Genomic DNA, 18,327 nt, shown 5'->3' with positions numbered 1-18,327 from the left:
GAGGTCTTTCATTTTTATAATAATAATAATAATAATAATAATAATAATAATAATAATAATAATAATATGCCATTTAGCAGACGCTTTTATCCAAAGCGACTTACAGTCGTGCGTGCATACATTTTTGTGTATGGGTGGTCCCGGGGATCGAACCCACTACCTTGGCGTTACAAGCGCCGTGCTCTACCAGCTGAGCTACAGAGGACCACATATGTACACTTCAACTTTGAGAGACAGAATCTAAATCAAAAATCCAGAAAATCACATTGTATGATTTTTAAGTAATTAATTTGCATTTTATTGCATGACATAAGTATTTGAGCACCTACCAACCAGTATGAATTCCGGCTCTCACAGACATGTTAGTTTTTCTTTAAGAAACCCTCCTGTTCTCCACTCATTACCTGTATTAACTGCACCTGTTTGAACTCGTTACCTGTATAAAAGACACCTGTCCACACACTCAATCAAACAGACTCCAACCTCTCCACAATGGCCAAGACCAGAGAGCTGTGTAAGGACAACAGGTATAAAATTGTAGACCTGCACAAGGCTGGGATGGGCTACAGGACAATAGGCAAGCAGCTTGGTGAGAAGGCAACAACTGTTGGCGCAATTATTAGAAAATGGAAGAAGTTCAAGATGACGGTCAATCACTCTCGGTCTGGGGCTCCAAGCAAGATCTCACCTCGTGGGGCATCAATGATCATGAGGAAGGTGAGGGATCAGCCCAGAACCACACGGCAGGACCTGGTCAATGACCTGAAGAGAGCTGGGACCACAGTCTCAAAGAAAACCATTAGTAACACACTACGCCGTCATGGATTAAAATCCTGCAGCGCACGCAAGGTCCCCCTGCTCAAGCCAGCGCATGTCCAGCCCCATCTGAAGTTTGTCAATGACCATCTGGATGATCCAGATGAGGTATGGGAGAAGGTCATGTGGTTTGATGAGACAAAAAAATAGCTTTTTGGTGTAAACTCCACTCGCCGTGTTTGGAGGAAGAAGAAGGATAAGTACAACCCCAAGAACACCATCCCAACCGTGAAGCATGGAGGTGGAAACATCATTCTTTGGGGATGCTTTTCTGCAAAGGGGACAGTACGACTGCACCGTATTGAGGGGAGGATGGATGGGGCCGTGTATCGCAAGATCTTGGCCAACAACCTCCTTCCCTCAGTAAGAGCATTGAAGATGGGTCGTGGCTGGGTCTTCCAGCATGACAACGACCCGAAACACACAGCCAGGGCAACTAAGGAGTGGCTCCGTAAGATGCATCTCAAGGTCCTGGAGTGGCCTAGCCAGTCTCCAGACCTGAACCCAATAGAAAATCTTTGGAGGGAGCTGAAAGTCCGTATTGCCCAGCAACAGCCCCGAAACCTGAAGGATCTGGAGAAGGTCTGTATGGAGGAGTGGGCCAAAATCCCTGCTGTAGTGTGTGCAAACCTGGTCAAGACCTACAGGAAACGTATGATCTCTGTAATTGCAAACAAAGGTTTCTGTACCAAATATTAAGTTCTGCTTTTCGGATGTATCAAATACTTATGTCATGCAATAAAATGCAAATGTATTACTTAAAAATCATACAATGTGATTTTCTGGATTTTTGTTTTAGATTCCGTCTCTCACAGTTGAAGTGTACCTATGATAAAAAGTACAGACCTCTACATGCTTTGTAAGTAGGAAAACCTGCAAAATCGGCAGTGTATCAAATACTTGTTCTCCCCACTGTATATATACAGTGGGGGAAAAAAGTATTTAGTCAGCCACCAATTGTGCAAGTTCTCCCACTTAAAAAGATGAGAGAGGCCTGTAATTTTCATCATAGGTACACGTCAACTATGACAGACATATTGAGGAAAAAAAATCCAGAAAATCACATTGTAGGATTTTTAATGAATTTATTTGCAAATTATGGTGAAAAATACGTATTTGGTCACCTACAAACAAGCAAGATTTCTGGCTCTCACAGACCTGTAACTTCTTCTTTAAGAGGCTCCTCTGTCCTCCACTCATTACCTGTATTAATGGCACCTGTTTGAACTTGTTATCAGTATAAAAGACACCTGTCCACAACCTCAAACAGTCACACTCCAAACTCCACTATGGCCAAGACCAAAGAGCTGTCAAAGGACACCAGAAACAAAATTGTAGACCTGCACCAGGCTGGGAAGACTGAATCTGTAATAGGTAAGCAGCTTGGTTTGAAGAAATCAACTGTGGGAGCAATTATTAGGAAATGGAAGACATACAAGACCACTGATAATCTCCCTCGACGCAAGATCTCACCCCGTGGGGTCAAAATTATCACAAGAACGGTGAGCAAAAATCCCAGAACCACACGGGGGGACCTAGTGAATGACCTGCAGAGAGCTGGGACCAAAGTAACAAAGCCTACCATCAGTAACACACTACGCCGCCAGGGACTCAAATCCTGCAGTGCCAGACGTGTCCTCCTGCTTAAGCCAGTACATGTCCAGGCCCGTCTGAAGTTTCCTAGAGTGCATTTGGATGATCCAGAAGAGGATTGGGAGAATGTCATATGGTCAGATGAAACCAAAATATAACTTTTTGGTAAAAACTCAACTCATCGTGTTTGGAGGACTAAGAATGCTGAGTTGCATCCAAAGAACACCATACCTACTGTGAAGCATGGGGGTGGAAACATCATGCTTTGGGGCTGTTTTTCTGAAAAGGGAACAGGACGACTGATCCGTGTAAAGGAAAGAATGAATGGGGCCATGTATCGTGAGATTTTGAGTGAAAACCTCCTTCCATCAGCAAGGGCATTGAAGATGAAACGTGGCTGGGTCTTTCAGCATGACAATGATCCCAAACACACCGCCCAGGCAACGAAGGAGTGGCTTCGTAAGAAGCATTTCAAGGTCCTGGAGTGGCCTAGCCAGTCTCCAGATCTCAACCCCATAGAAAATCTTTGGAGGGAGTTGAAAGTCCGTGTTGCCCAGCGACAGCCCCAAAACATCACTGCTATAGAGGAGATCTGCATGGAGGAATGGGCCAAAATACCAGCAACAGTGTGTGAAAACCTTGTGAAGACTTACAGAAAATGTTTGACCTGTGTCATTGCCAACAAAGGGTATACAACAAAGTATTGAGAAACTTTTGTTGTTGACCAAATACTTATTTTCCACCATCATTTGCAAATAAATTCATTAAAAATCCTACAATGTGATTTTCCTGATTTTCTTTTCTAATTTTGTCTGTCATAGTTGATGTGTACCTATGATGAAAATTACAGGCCTCTCTCATCTTTTTAAGTGGGAGAACTTGCACAATTGCTGGCTGACTAAATACTTTTTTTCCACACTGTATATGCGAGAAAAAAAAAACATATGGGGGATTGGAAGTGATGCAGACAATTACATTGATGGAAGTTACAATCTATCTGCAATATTAAAGCTTATCTACCCCCTAAAAAAAATATATATATAATAATTAAAAAAAAAACTTCTGACATTTCACATTCTTAAAATAAAGTGGTGATCCTAACTGACCTAAGACAGGGAATTTTTACTAGGATTAAATGTCAGGAATTGTGAAAAACTGAGTTTAAATGTATTTGGCTAAGGTGTATGTAAACTTCCGACTTCAACTGTATATCCACCACAGTGTATTAATGTATTTCACAAACCCACTTGTTTATTTACCCTTTATTGACCCTGGCCGTGAACCCACTCTCCAAGGGTGTCTCAAGGAGAGTTGGGATAAGCAATAAAAACACAATATACGCACCCACCAAATTATTATTGTTATTATTATATTATTATTATTTATTTATTTAGCCAGGTAGATGTGGCAGTAATGTGTCCCTATCCTGTCTCAGGTGGCAGACTGGGCCATTCAGAAGCTGGGTCTGGCTGAATATGCTGGCCACACAGCCGGGACCTACAGCGGCGGCAACAAGAGAAAACTATCCACGGCCATCGCCATGATCGGCTGTCCTCCACTGGTCCTGCTGGTGAGCTCACCATTACTGGAGTCATCCATGGGTCTTCAGTTAGGGGGTTAAGGGGAAATAAGAAATTGTTCTGTATTCTGCTTGTTAGTGTGTATCTGAAGATGTTTCTATGTGTGTTACTATCCAGGACGAGCCCACCACTGGCATGGACCCCCACTCACGTCGTTTCCTGTGGAACTCCATAATGAGTGTAATCCAGGATGGCCGAGCAGTGGTCCTCACCTCACACAGTATGGAGGAGTGTGAGGCTCTGTGTACCCGTCTGGCTATTATGGTCAATGGAACCTTCCAGTGTCTTGGTACCATCCAGCACCTCAAATACAAGTAGGTTATTTCTCACATTTCCTTCAGGAATAGTTACTACTGAATAGTTTAGTGAATAGATCTGAAACCCACAAAGTTAAAGCTACTGCCTTAATGTTACAGTACAAACTGTAAAATAAAATACTATTTCCCTGCATGTACCTTCTTCATCTGTACCCAAGTATCTACTATGAGTCTAACCAGCCCTGGATTGTATTGGACTGTGTGTTTGTAGGTTTGGTGATGGTTATGTGGTCACCATGAAGATCCAGGCCTCCACATCAGGTTGTCCCCCAGACCTGAACCCAGCCGAGGCCTTCATGGAGAGCACCTTCCCTGGCTGTGTCCAGAGGGAGAAACACTACAACACTCTGCAGTATGAAATCGCCTCTTCCTCCTTGGCTAGGATCTTCCAGCTGGTCCTGGCCAACAAGGACCGCCTCAATATAGAGGACTACTCCGTCTCCCAGACAACACTAGATCAGGTAAACACTCACCTAGTCTTTCTCGCTCAACTTTGTTGTTGAAGGTCTAGCTAGCGAGACAGAGACTTTGAGTAAGGCTCATGAGATAATTACTAACCAGAGATGAAAGGACAGCAGCCAGGAAATATATTCTATGTTCTTTATTGATCTAAGTTCAGTAAGAAACACCTAAGAAATCTATGGACTTAGTGGTAGAAAAAAACTATAACGAGTTCAGAAGTGGGAAATACCTCCATTCTTAGCATTTTATGTAACAAATACAGGACCTCTCAATATTTGCATCTATTGATAAGCAAAGTAAATATAGATGGAATTGAAACCATCGTATTCTGACACCCTTGATCAAGTCAAATTGTGTCACCCATGTGTCAAATAGACTCCTGCGTCACCCATATCCACATTCTTACACATCAGCCATCTTCTATCCAGTGTCATTTTTCCTCATACCATCTTGTAGGACTTCAAAGGATAAAAGGCTGACTTTTTGGATCTTCATTCTGTGAAATTCTGTGAATGTAAGATGTTTATTCTCTGGTATGTGTATCCCCCCAGGTATCCAGTGTTCTCTTGTAATTTTTATCCAAGGTTAATAAGTGTCCATTTTGGCTCTTGACTATGTTTATTCCCTGGTGTATCTCTCTCCTCTCTCCAGGTGTTTGTGAACTTTGCGAAGCAGCAGTCAGGAGAGGATGATGGCATGGTGCTGCACCCGAGGGCCGCTGGGGCACGGAGAAAAGAAATTAAGGTCACACCCCTAAGTTGTCTGGGGAAATGAAACGTCCCTCCCCACACACGCACACAGACACACACACACACGTAAAACACACGCACACACCCACACACATGCACGCGTAAACATACACACACACACACCAGAAACCCAGACAGGAAGAGTTGTCTGGAGAATTGAACGCTCCCAGAAGACTAAGTGGAGGATAGTGGAGGGAGGTTGACTAGTTGGTGACACTACTGGTGACTGGTGAGAGACTGATTGAAAGAGGAAACATTCCCAGCAGTTGCAGCGCTACATTTCTGCAAGAAAATTGTAACATTGAACTGTTACCAAAAACAATGCCTGTATTCGCTTCATATGCTCTTATAATGCCAAGGAAGATGATCTGTTTTGTTTGGCCTTTGGTTTTGATAAATGAAAATCTACTAGTGCAATAGAGACTTTGACTGTAAAAATGCATTTGCTGCTATTGAATTCATATTGAAATGATGATGTGATTTTGTAAGCCTATATATACTGTTCAAACATTGCGCTTCCTTGTGTGTATACAATTTTGAAGTTCTATGTAAATGGCAGATCAATTATTAGTTTGCTAATCAGAGATTATACATAAAAAATAACATTAAATTGTCTCTGCGATAATAATAATTTCAAATAAATATTTTCTGTAAACATCGACTGATTCTTTGTGAAATATGCATGACTCCTTTTAGATGAATTGACATGATAGAAGACTTGTATCTTTTAAATGATCAACATGATTTATTTGTTATGTACACTTTATACAAGTTTGGCTGTAATTTGTACAGTATGTAACAGTACCTTTTACATCTAGTAACTCCTGAGAATTTGTCAGATTGTAGTTATATTGAACAATATATAAAGTAATAAATCAGTGAATTATCCTCAATCGTCTCACAAAGTTAAAATCATCAGGTTGCTCGTTACATTCAAACATGTACAGCTTCATTGTAGAGGGGGGAAAAAATCTGCTTTAAAACTTAGAACATCTGCTAAAGTTTTATTTTCAATTTTCCTGGCTCTAGAACACTTCTCAGTTAACACACTCCGCTTTCCCTACTCTACTTACTCTGCAAATACTGAAAATAGCCCCGTTACACGTCAGCCATAATAAATATTGTTCCTGAAGACTTCCTAAACAGGTATATCATATCAAGTTACATACACACATTTCCTCTAGGAAATGCACAATAACTTATAACTAAATAATATGGTAGATTATATATAACTTCAATCATATATTCATAACTTCATAGTTTCTGACGATTTCCACTGTCTAAAGCTGCATTGTAACAGTCAATCAATCATCATGGTCAGTAACATGACTAATACTAATAACTCATCAATATAGATGTGTTTCAATCATTTAACTAAACATTATTAATGGGAACATTCTCATTAGCAGTTAATCAACAGTATTGTTGAGATGACATATTCCTTTCTGTGAATTCACTATTAGACAGTATATTCATAAAAAGTGAATCCACACATCAACAATACTCAATGTCTATGAATCCTTAACACTGTTAGTTTGCTTCTCTTTCTAAGCCAATGGCATAGTCTATCCTTGCATAGTGGTTGTTGGAAAGATAACAGACCATTGCCATGGCTATAGATGAAGGAGCAGTGGGTCTTCTTGCTTTGTGTGAAACACAGTGACCCACTAATCACCACAACCTTTCAAGCAGGCTGAAGCCCCCAATACTTCTACAGTCAGAATGGTAAACCTTTGTAGTGTGGTCAGAGGAGGAGCGGGATTATTGGCATACGCAGATTGGGGTAGTCCATAAATTCCCTGACGTAGGTTTTATGCTTCCCTTTGGCCCAGATAGTCATCTGAATGAACGCTAAGAAGGTGAACAAGGCCACTGTGGAGGGACAGAGAAATAATAGAGCATGTATTGTACCTTAGTGGCAACACACAAACAAGTAGTGTATATAAAATGCTTGGGTGAGTAAAATGGCCAGTGTATTCATTAGATATGGGAAATAAACTTGAATGTATAAATGTATAAAATATGATGTGAATCAACTGACCTGGTAGACACTGGGTCATGACAGAGAAACTCGCCCAGGCTCCTACCTAATGATAAGAAATACAGATATTTTGTTACTCCGTTGATATTCTGTATTATTAACAGACGTGTGTGACTCTTCCTGACTGGCAAACATTGATAATTCCATAAACCTCTGCTATATAGTCACAAAACATTATCATAGTCTTCAGCCTGACCTCGTAGGTATAATTGGGGCAGGACACGAAGAAGAACAGCCATGTGAATGGGTTCTTCGTCGGGTGAGGGAACTTTTTGCACTTGGGCCCACCTTCTGCCTTGAGGTTATTCAGGGCCACGTGAATGGAGAAATTCCCTAACTCACAGAGCTGCAGTCAAAACACAAACACATATCGGGTTCACACACGTCCAAGTCATCTGTAATAATGATGTCTCATGTTTACGACCTCTTTGGGTTTCTGTCAACAATACATACCACAAATATGGCCAGTGCATAGTTCACTTGCATATCCCCATACGCTGTGGAGAGACATAAGCCATTGGTTAGTTTAGATGTTTTGGTGAGCCCTTGAGAGATGTGATATTCTTATTATTGTGATGTGGTGTACCTATTTATGGAGCTAAGGAGGGACTGTAAGTCTTGTTGAGGCACTGAGTGGTAGGTCTGAATGATAGAGGACTTACATGGTGGTGTGTACAGTGGATGGTTGATGTAGAAGGCTAACCATGCTGAGAAGACCCAGTAATATACACAGTTCTGACAGAAAGAGAGGGAAACACAAGTAAGCATACTGCCAATTTGGCAGTTTCTAATCAAACTCATATATTATTATTGTAAAATATGTATAATTGCATTTCTATGCTCTAATCAGAGAATGATACTGCTGCAGTGTATAAGAAACCTTTGATAGGACAAAGACAGAACAGCACTGTATGTTTTGTATTGAGAATTTGAGGAGAAGTAGTTGGAATTGACATTATACTGTAAATTACATGACCCTAATGTAAAGGAGCACTGTAAAGTATGATTGTAGTACTATAAAATACATTACTCTAATGTAAAGGAGCACTGCAAAGTATGATAGTAGTACTATAAATTACATGACCTTAAAGTAAAGTAGCTCAAGTCAAAGTGAAACGGTGTTCTGGAGTATGTGGTCCGTACCCTGACTATAGTCCTGAGAGGCATGGTACCATGGGAGAACCGGTGCACAAAGATAGTCTCAATCAACCTCTTGATGTAGTGGCAGGTGTGACAGGCACAGGCTAGTCTGAAGGAGAGAAGAGAGAGAGAGACAAAGAGAGAGGAAGATAGTCAGGTGGGAAGAGAGAGAGGAAGATAGTCAGGTGGGAAGAGAGAGAGGAAGATAGTCAGGTGGGAAGAGAGAGAGGAAGATAGTCAGGTGGGAAGAGAGAGTGAAAGATAGTCAGGTGGGAAGAGAGAGGAAGATAGTCAGGTGGGAAGAGAGAGAGGAAGATAGTCAGGTGGGAAGAGAGAGAGGAAGATAGTCAAGTGGGAAGAGCGAGAGGAAGATAGTCAGGTGGGAAGAGAGAGAGGAAGAGGGGGAGGGGGGATGAAGTCAAAGAAAGAGAAAGAAAGACAAATGTTAGATTTGGATGTTAGTTGTAACTGATCAGTATATTATTGGGTGTATTAGTGCCTGACTTACGTGACCACTGAGTAGGGGCTGGAGGTAAAGGCATCCTGGTGTGAGTAGATATACGGAACTCGGAAATAGAACAGGAGGTAGATAAACAGGGGACCAATGTACTCCGCTAAAAACACCTGCCAATAGAAGAAAAGGGTTGTAAGATGTCCAAGATGACATTACACATGTCAAATAAACATGAAACTTGAAAGAAGAGGCTCATGTCAAATGCCAAAGTTAATAAGAGTCTGATGGGGGACTACAGTTTGAATCTATTGTATGTCACAGCCTCTTACCATTGTCCACCCGACCTGTGGACCCAGGTCCCTAAAATACATGGTTGCTGTGGTCCCAACTGGTAGGTTTTGTAATACATCGTCATCCCTCAGTGATTTTCCTTCTGAAAAATATTATAAACAAGACCTTGTGAAAATAAAATGCAGAGATTGGTTGTCCTGCTCCTTTTCACACAGACCAAGGACATGGATTCTAAGAATATTTCTCTATTAGAACCAATTCATGTTTCATGTTCTCTTGTCCTACAAGCTCAGCTAGGTGACCTTACTCCTAACCTGTTACGTGGAGAAATAATTGAAAGTAATTTTAGTGTAAGCTCAACAGGGTAGATATTGACCCATTTAGCTACAGTGTTTTCTGCTAAATGAGATTGCATAACGGTAGACCTTTTCTCTTCAGTAACAAGCTATATTAAGAGTGTACATGCTAGTTTACAACCTAATCATCACGTCACACCCTGACAACAGGGACAACAGAGAATTTATTAGCTATCTAGCTTTTGTTCCAGCTTTTAACTTTGTAGATTGTATTGTATTAAATATCCAATGCAATCAAATGTTTAAAAACAAATGAGGATGTAAAACTAAGTAACTCAACACTCCAGCAGCACTCTGCTACAGTTTAGATTGATAGTACTAGTTATCTAAACACATACAGTATTCACTTACTGGGGTCGAGCTTGAGGTCCTGTCGAGCTGGATACAACTGTTGATCTGAGACACACGCGCACACACACACACACAGAAACACACAGAAACACAGAAACACACACACACACAAACACACACACAAACACACACACACAGTTTAGTTTGGCTTCAGGCCTAGTAGTAATTGATCACAATGGAGTAGACTTCAGCTGTATTGCTCTCATTGCCTCCGACAGTTCCAGACTCACTAGACATAGCATCTGGTCAGTCTGGTTACACACATGGACCATATAACTTCTAGACTAGATTATAAGTAAACAAACGCAGACTAGCAAGTTTGCAAGTTCACCCAAGTCATAGACTGTTCTCTCTGCTACCGCACGGCAAGCGGTACCGGAGCGCCAAGTCTAGGTCTAAAAGGCTCCTTAACAGCTTCTACCCCCAAGCCATAAGACCGATGAACAATTAATAAAATGGCCACCAGGACTATTTACATTGATCCCGCCCTACCTACATGTACAAATTACCTTGACTAACCTGTACCACATTGACTCGGTACCGGTACCCCCTGTATATAGCCTCGTTATTGTTATTTTCATGTGTTACCTTTTATAAAAATATATACTTTTGTTTATTTAGTAAATCTTTTTTAAACTCTATTTCTTGAACTGCATTGTTGGTTAAGGGCTTGTAAGTAAGCATTTCACGGTAAGGTCTACACCTGTTGTATTTGGCGCATGTGACAAATAACATTTGATTTGATTGATTTGATGAAGGCAGACAACAAACACATACATGACTTGTGAAAAAGACTCTTGATTTCTCCTATTGTAGCATGGGGCTCCACCTGGAAATAGAGATACATTATCAGTGAAATGAGTATAAGTAACACCAACATATTAAAATACTTCCATGATAACCTAGATGTTCAAGCTCATGCTATTTGAACTATAATTCATGCACTTGTCATAGACTTCTGAATATTCTGAATATTTTGTCAGGACTAATAGCCAGGGCGTGGGCTGTAGCCTACCTTATCTAGAAAACACAGCTGTTGCCTGGTCCTGCCATCCAGAACCTCCACCTGTGGGAGAGAAAACCTGGTGAGTGACATCAAACAGTATACAGTAGCCAGTAGCCAGTAAGCAGCATGTACAACTTCTGGACGTTACACAATGCCTACAGGAGGACTGGCAGATCGAAAAGTTCAGGATAAGTGTCAGTAAATCAGGAAGTGTCAATGTGATTATCTGTTGGTAGCATCGTTCCCTGTCCGCTGACTCCGCTGTCTCATCAACACTTCCCAGCAGTAACACCCTGACCTTAGTCAGCCTCACTCTCAAGAAGAAGAAGAAGTAGGTTCAATGCAGCTTTCTTAGTGGCTTCTTCAAGTAATACACAGCCTATACCAGGCTTCTGTCTCTCTTAGCATAGTGAGTATTCAATCATACCTTCACCATTGTCATGGAAAGCCACAGAGATGACGTTTTCAGGCTTGATTTGTCCAAACTGAAGTTGAGAGGACAGCTTGCATCTAATTCTTCATCCAGTCAAACTGTCTTTGAGTCAACATCTTACCAACTGTCCCCTGACACCACAAGATAGTTCCACTCAAGCCAATATCGATAATCTCACCCAAGAGCACCCTTCAGTCACAGCCTGGCTACCTATATTATCACATGACCTCAAAAACCAAAGGTGGAGGTCGAAAAGAGCATCCTTCCTTTTCAAGAGGGGTGACTTTGCGAACTAGTCCAAGTCAAGAAGGATGCGTCGAGTCTGGCGGAGGTTGCAGTGAAGGCAGATCTTTTTAATCTAAATTAGCCTTTGTCAGGTGGTGATCTACCGTATATCCACAGAGAGGCCCATCGGCGGGCGGCTGCAATCTGCCCTGAAAGCACTCGGTGGGCTATCCATAGTGTGGAGCTCAGCAGAGCTGTCGTATCTAAATTGCTCTTTTACTGGATAGTGTAATAACCTTCTAATGGATAACTAAAGTTTTGCTGAATGCACAGCTAAAGAAAAGCACAGAGAGAGGGGGAGAGAGAGAGAGAGAGAGAGAGAGAGAGAGAGAGAGAGAGAGAGAGAGAGAGGGAGACAGAGAGAGAGAGAGAGAGAGAGAGAGAGAGAGAGAGAGAGAGGGAGAGAGAGAGAGAGAGAGAGAGAGAGAGGGGAGAGAGAGAGAGAGAGAGAGAGAGAGAGAGAGAGAGAGAGAGAGAGAGAGAGACGAGGGGGTGGGGGGGGTAGAGAGGGGGGGGGGGGGGGGGGGTAGAGAGAGAGAGAGGCCCACCAAGGATGGACAATGAGTCAATTCCATCCTCACCCCTGCTTGCCTGTGATGTGATGTTTTGATGTTATGATGTGCTATTGCATTAGAGAGCTACCATAACTGCAATACAGGGGTGTTTGTCTAGCTGATGGTGTGCGAGGAGAGGAGTGTCGGGGGTGTCATCAGTGTGGTGTCGTGTAAAACAGTTTGTACTCAGTGTCGCGGTGCCCTTGTCAATCCAATTATCATAGATGTCTCTCCGCTCTCAGGGGGACACAAGGTTCTGCTGATGGAGCAGAGAGAGAGAGAGAGAGAGAGAGAGAGAGAGAGAGAGAGAGAGAGAGAGAGAGAGAGAGAGAGAGAGAGAGAGAGAGAGAGAGAGAGAGAGAGAGAGAGAGAGAGAGAGAGAGAGAGAGAGAGAGAGAGAGAGAGAGAGAGAGCGAGAGCGGGAGTGCAAAGTCCCGCTGGTGTCAAACCAGAGATGAGAGAAAGACAACCATGTAAATATAAAAGTCCTGAAATTGCTGATCTACAAACTACACATAATAGTTGTAATGTCAAACCATATCATAACTGACCATAAGGGAATGACAATTGAATTGAAGGCAATAGTAAATGGCGTAGCACATACTGTACATGTATTCACTTTGCCTTGCCTAACCAAGTCCGCTCACGCAAAGATACTAGATGATTGAGATGTGTCTATTCTCTCTTTAAAAGCTGTCAAACCACTCCCCTGGCCAGACAATGACTGTTGTTGTAAATCAGGAGCAGTTGATTTCCGTGCTCTCCCTATTGACAGCCTGCCTTAAATCTGCCTTAGCCCCCCCTCCACCTGCTGTAAATACACTAGTAATGATGAGTGATGGACAAGGCCTTCCCAGCAACACACTCTAAGTAATGGCTGACAGATCCACTGATGTCTCTGAGTGCTGGAGCTAGTGTTTTAGCTAAAGATGTTTTAGCATTCTAGCTAAAACACCGGGAGGGATGAATACATTTACATTTTAGTCAAAGCATGCAGTTTATTAGGCTACAGATGAAATAAGTTATGATGAACTTCACAGGGTGATGAAAGTGCACGTTGATGTGCTTGATGCTCCTTTCCAATAAATATTGAGGGTCTTAATATGCTAGTGACATGATGATCGTTGACAACTAAAAATGATCTGACTCTTATCCATAATCTCATCATGTAGCCAGTCTGCAAGCATTTAGCTCCCCACTGGACACACACTGGTTGATTGTTTCCAAGTCATTTCAATGAAATTACGTTGAACCAACGCTGAATAGTCCCCAGTGGGTAGAGCGCATGTGCCAAGACCAGAGTGGGCACATTAAATGTTTTTGGTACAAATGTAGCTGTTTATTGCAATACTTTTTGTGCCAAAACCATAGACAGAGTTTTTAATGGGATGGAAAACATAGAACTTCTGTTTTTTATTCGGCAATTGAAAAGTTATATAACAAGGTGCTTTTTATGCACACTACGCTATTACATACAGGTTTTGATGGAACAAGCCAGTTTGACAGAAACAGACCGCTACCGCTAAAATGCAAATTTTCTTGTGCGAATATTTGAAAATGTTTCGACAAATGGATGGAAATGTAGCTATTGTTAAACAAATGCAATATACATTACAGTGATTCTTCCGATGTTCCGCTGCACCGCATAAAGAAATAACAATTATTAATACATAATAGCAGTAGACACATATAACCAAACAATAATCCCTAAACAAAAATAAGTAAATATAATAGATACATTTAAGTAAATGAAACAAAAAAGACATCTAGAAATATTAGCATGGCTAATGCTAATATTAGCCTATCAGCACAACACTAACATTACATTTTTGTCATTTAGCAGACGCTCTTATCCAGAGCAACTAGGGTTAAGTGCCTTGCTCAAGGGCACATCAACAGATTTTTCACCTAGTTGGCTCGGGGATTAGAACCAGCGACCTTTCAGTTAATGGCACAAAGCTCTTGACCACTAAGCTACCTGCCGCCCCGACATAAACTAAGTATACATTCATTAATGCTAGTCTGCTGTCTTGGGGTTGCCTTTCACCATTGTGGTCTTTATTTTATAATTATCTTACGAGACGGATACTTGAGGGTGTTGGAGCTAGTGTTTTAGCTAAAACACTGGAAGTGATAAATGAATGAAGGAATTCATTAATTTAAAAAAAATAAGTGTCAAATTGTCTATTAGCGACCCATCCCTTACGGGATTATTTGACACATTGTTAAACAAATATATAATATAATTACAGTTCTTCTGATGTTCCGCTGCACCGCATAAAGAAAGAAAAAATATCAATACATAATTACAGTAGATACAGTTAATAACCAAACAATTACCCTCAAACTAAAATAAGTACATAAAAGTTATTCATCATACATGGCCAGGTGATAAATATAAGTAAATGAAACCGAAGAGGCATCTAAAAATATTAGCATGGCTAATGCTAATAATAGCCTGTTATCACTAATGACATAAACAAGTATCAAGTAAACTAATGCTAGTTTGCTGTCTTGGAGTTGCCTTTCACCTCATGTTCTTTATTTGAATTAATATCTTACGAGACGGATACCTGAGGTTTCTCTCCCTAATGTTGTTTATCTCTAGACTAGACCACAGCAATGGGAATGTGTTTTAATTTGGCATGTGGCTTCCCTGTAACTCTGACTAGCTCTGAGAACATGCCAGTGGGAGGCAATAAATCGGGCGGATGACAGACTGGTTGCTCTAGTACTCAATTACACATGTGCTTGTTTATGATTAGACCACAGAGAGAGAATTAGCTAGCCTAGCAGACATGCTATTAGAGTTAGCACAGCTAGCATGGCAGCAGCAATATGCTGTACCACCAAGTCAGTGAAAGCTAAAGCTAATGACATAATTATTGATTAGATTAGATGTGACATGAACGGTCACCCCATGGCTCAGGGGCCCCGTGCAAAGCTGTTGGAGGAAACTGAAGCGTTTCACATAGTCATAATGAAAATTCACAGAGTTATAATGAGACCAAAGACCAAGGAGGATTTCTCCGAATATTAAAGTCAGACTGCTTTGCTGTCCATTTTATTGCAAAGGTTATCGCAATTAGAATAAGAAGATGCCGTCAAGTGTGATAGAAGATTATCCAAAGAGCTAAATGTGAGAAGCATTTCTTTTTACCCAGACAGAGCAATCATTTGTTAGATTGATTGCCAATGAAATACAATGAGACACAATTCAAGTGATAATTAATGCAGCATTGCTAACTAGCATTGTTTCTCAAATGTATTCACGCATCGACACACTTTTCTATAATTGACCACTCTCACTCTGTTTGGACTGATGTGACCCAGTATCATTCTAACGGTCATTACCTTTCTTAACCCATTCCTGACCCAGACTTCCGTTCTTGTCATTAGTGTTCACATAAATAATGCTCAATTCGGCTGATGCCTCTTATAAGAGGTTTCAAACTTCTGCTGTAGTCTGTCAACACTATACTGTTCTAGGGGACTCTCAAAACACAACAAATACAATAACGCTCCTATTATGCGTAACACAGACTTAGTGTAGTCATGATAATGGAAATTAATATTCAACTTTATAAAGGTAACTAATTTCCACATGCCACCACAGCACTATGACAGAAATGTGTTTAAAACACATAACTTAAAATAGGATTTCAAACTGTTGAGGACCCCTATATGTTCAAGTATACATTCAAAAGCCAGTCTTACCTCAAAGAAGGTGGTTCTGCTCATATTGTAGGTTTATACAGTATGTCCTTCTCACACCTCACACACTCAGAAGGAGCAGCTCCTTCCCTTCCCAGCACTGACCCCCTTCTCTCCCTCCTCTCCCTCTTTCCCTCCTTCCCTCCCTTCATCTCTCATTCTCTCACTCCCTGCCCTCACTGCTCATCTGTTCATCTGAGTGTAGCACCACAGGCACTTCAGAAACACAACACCCTCAATTTCTCTCCCTCTCATCCCTCTCTTCTACTCTATGCCAGGGAAGCCATTGGCAGGGTCCAGGCTGGCAAAAATAGAAAACGGCTTCTCCAAGTTATGGTAAGGAATGTATCTGGGCTGCATATTACTGTTGCTTGGCCAGCTGTGAGTAGAGAGAGAGAGAGAAAGAGAGAGAGAGAGAGAGAGAGAGAGAGAGAGAGAGAGAGAGAGAGAGAGAGAGAGAGAGAGAGAGAGAGAGAGAGAGAGAGAGAGAGAGAGAGAGAGAGAGATTTAGAGAGAGAGAGAGAGAGAGAGAGAGAGAGAGGCAGGCAGGCAAACATGGTGCAGAGAGAGGAACCCTGCAGAATCCTACAAGAACATTTACAACTCCTTCCACCACAGCACCCTTGATGCAACCTGTCTAAGGAGAGAGTTATGGTGTAGCTAGCCCCCCTGTGCCCCTTTTTGTTTAGCTGTGTCAGCAGAAGATAATCCAAGTGGACCAGAAGGAAACATCTGGTCTATGCCTGGCACTGGAAGGATGCACTTGGTCACTTGTTCCTACATTGACTAAGCAGTACATTTAACATAGATTCTTATATTCTTCTTGTGCATACTTTTCTGGAAGGTAATGGTGCACAATCTACCAGCTCTCTAATTGAATATCCGTTGGATATAAATAGATAGCAATTATAAAGTCCCAGCACAGTACATTATGTGAACTCTTGCACTGTGCATGACTGTTTCACCCTAACCCCACAACCTATTGTTCCCACTAAACCCCAGTGTTTGCCAAATAATCAATTAGAATAGCAATATTTCTGTGTCTAACCAATCAGAGCAGTGTTCTGATAGCAGGTCACTGAGATACTAATACTCTGTGTTTCCCTCTTCTCGGGTTCCTTCTATATATAAAGGGGTTATTGCGCAACACTAGGGTCGACCGACCGGCCATGTGGGCCCCTTCTTCGAGGCGTTTATAGCTTCACATTCTTTCCCATGCTTTAGGTTTCAGTCCTCTTCCTCTCCTCTCTCTTGCACTGTGGTTTCTCCTCCAGTCCACCCCAGCAGACCAGTTATTATTAGGTAGTGGGTTGGGGTACACGCTAGGCTAGAGGGGGGTTTATTCTGTATGTCTTGTTAGCAGCCTCTGTGCCAGGGCCAACCAAACGCATGAAATGCCAAGACAGACAGGTGGTGATCAGGGGGCCTGATGTCATGTGCTTAGGCTGTGGTTCTCATAGTAATGAACTCTGTAGCTGTGTTATTTACGATGTTATGAAGTTATGGTATGAAGCTTTAACATTTTGATAATTCAATCTAAAACAAACCTGTGTAGGTTAGGGGGAAAGTTGTTTTGAAGATCTCTTTATCTCTCTCTCTCTCTCTCTCTCTCTCTCTCTCTCTCTCTCGCTCTCTCTCTCTCTCTCTCTCTCTCTCTCTCTCTCTAGTGACTTTCTGGCGCCACCCTCAGTCACTGTCAGTGCAGCACACTACTTATTTTCCTTCTCTGATGGGAGCTTGGCCTGATGAGAGCCACCCATGTCACAGAAAGATAAGAGGCTATGGATGCATTTAATGCTTCTTCTTCCCGGAACTAAGACAATGGGACAGGTGTAAGTAATGTGGCAGAGACTGCACTTAGCCTGTTGGAGGGGAGAGGATGGGAGGTCTCAGTAGAACCATCATCATAATGCCTCCGCCATCCAGTCACCTCAGATCTGCCATGGGCTGGGGTGAATGCTCAAGGGCATAGGGAAGAGAACACTGAGAGAGCGAGAGAGAGAGAGAGAGAGAGAGAGAGAGAGAGAGAGAGAGAGAGAGAGAGAGAGAGAGAGAGAGAGAACAGTCTGCAGCGCCCGGCCTCACCCTACTAGAATCTGAAGTCAAATGTCTACTGTTTGCTGATGGTCTGGTGCTTCTTTCCCCAACCAAGGAGGGCCTAAAGCAGCACCTAGATCTTCTGCAC

The 18,327-nt window shown here is 41.9% G+C and overlaps 2 protein-coding genes across 2 annotated transcripts in view; one reads left to right on the top strand and one right to left on the bottom strand.

Annotated features, from left to right (window-relative positions):
• Positions 1–6,070, top strand: part of abca4b (ATP-binding cassette, sub-family A (ABC1), member 4b) — an 87,875-nt gene extending 81,805 nt beyond the window's left edge. The window contains exons 42-45 of the mRNA XM_084152134.1: positions 3,845–3,979; positions 4,107–4,303; positions 4,518–4,767; positions 5,420–6,070. Coding sequence (XP_084008260.1) covers positions 3,845–3,979; positions 4,107–4,303; positions 4,518–4,767; positions 5,420–5,542 — 705 coding nt within the window. The 3' untranslated portion in view covers positions 5,543–6,070. The remainder of the gene's footprint in view (positions 1–3,844; positions 3,980–4,106; positions 4,304–4,517; positions 4,768–5,419) is intronic.
• Positions 6,071–7,261: 1,191 nt separating this feature from the next.
• On the bottom strand, positions 7,262–16,169 carry LOC311109008 (very-long-chain enoyl-CoA reductase-like; the record flags this gene model as incomplete). Its single annotated transcript, XM_084151791.1, has 14 exons — positions 7,262–7,389; positions 7,559–7,604; positions 7,755–7,904; positions 8,012–8,055; positions 8,221–8,293; positions 8,702–8,807; positions 9,207–9,322; positions 9,482–9,585; positions 10,151–10,195; positions 10,928–10,979; positions 11,166–11,216; positions 14,044–14,064; positions 14,679–14,696; positions 16,146–16,169. 14 exons carry the CDS (start codon positions 16,167–16,169, stop codon positions 7,262–7,264), a joined length of 978 nt encoding a protein of 325 aa, XP_084007917.1.
• Between the last annotated feature and the right edge of the window lie 2,158 nt (positions 16,170–18,327).

Source organism: Coregonus lavaretus (genome assembly GCF_964263955.1).
Source record: "Coregonus lavaretus genome assembly, chromosome: 34".
Lineage (NCBI taxonomy): Eukaryota > Metazoa > Chordata > Actinopteri > Salmoniformes > Salmonidae > Coregonus > Coregonus lavaretus.
The sequence above is the reverse complement of the archived record's forward strand: the minus strand, read 5'-3'. Positions and strand labels throughout refer to the sequence as shown.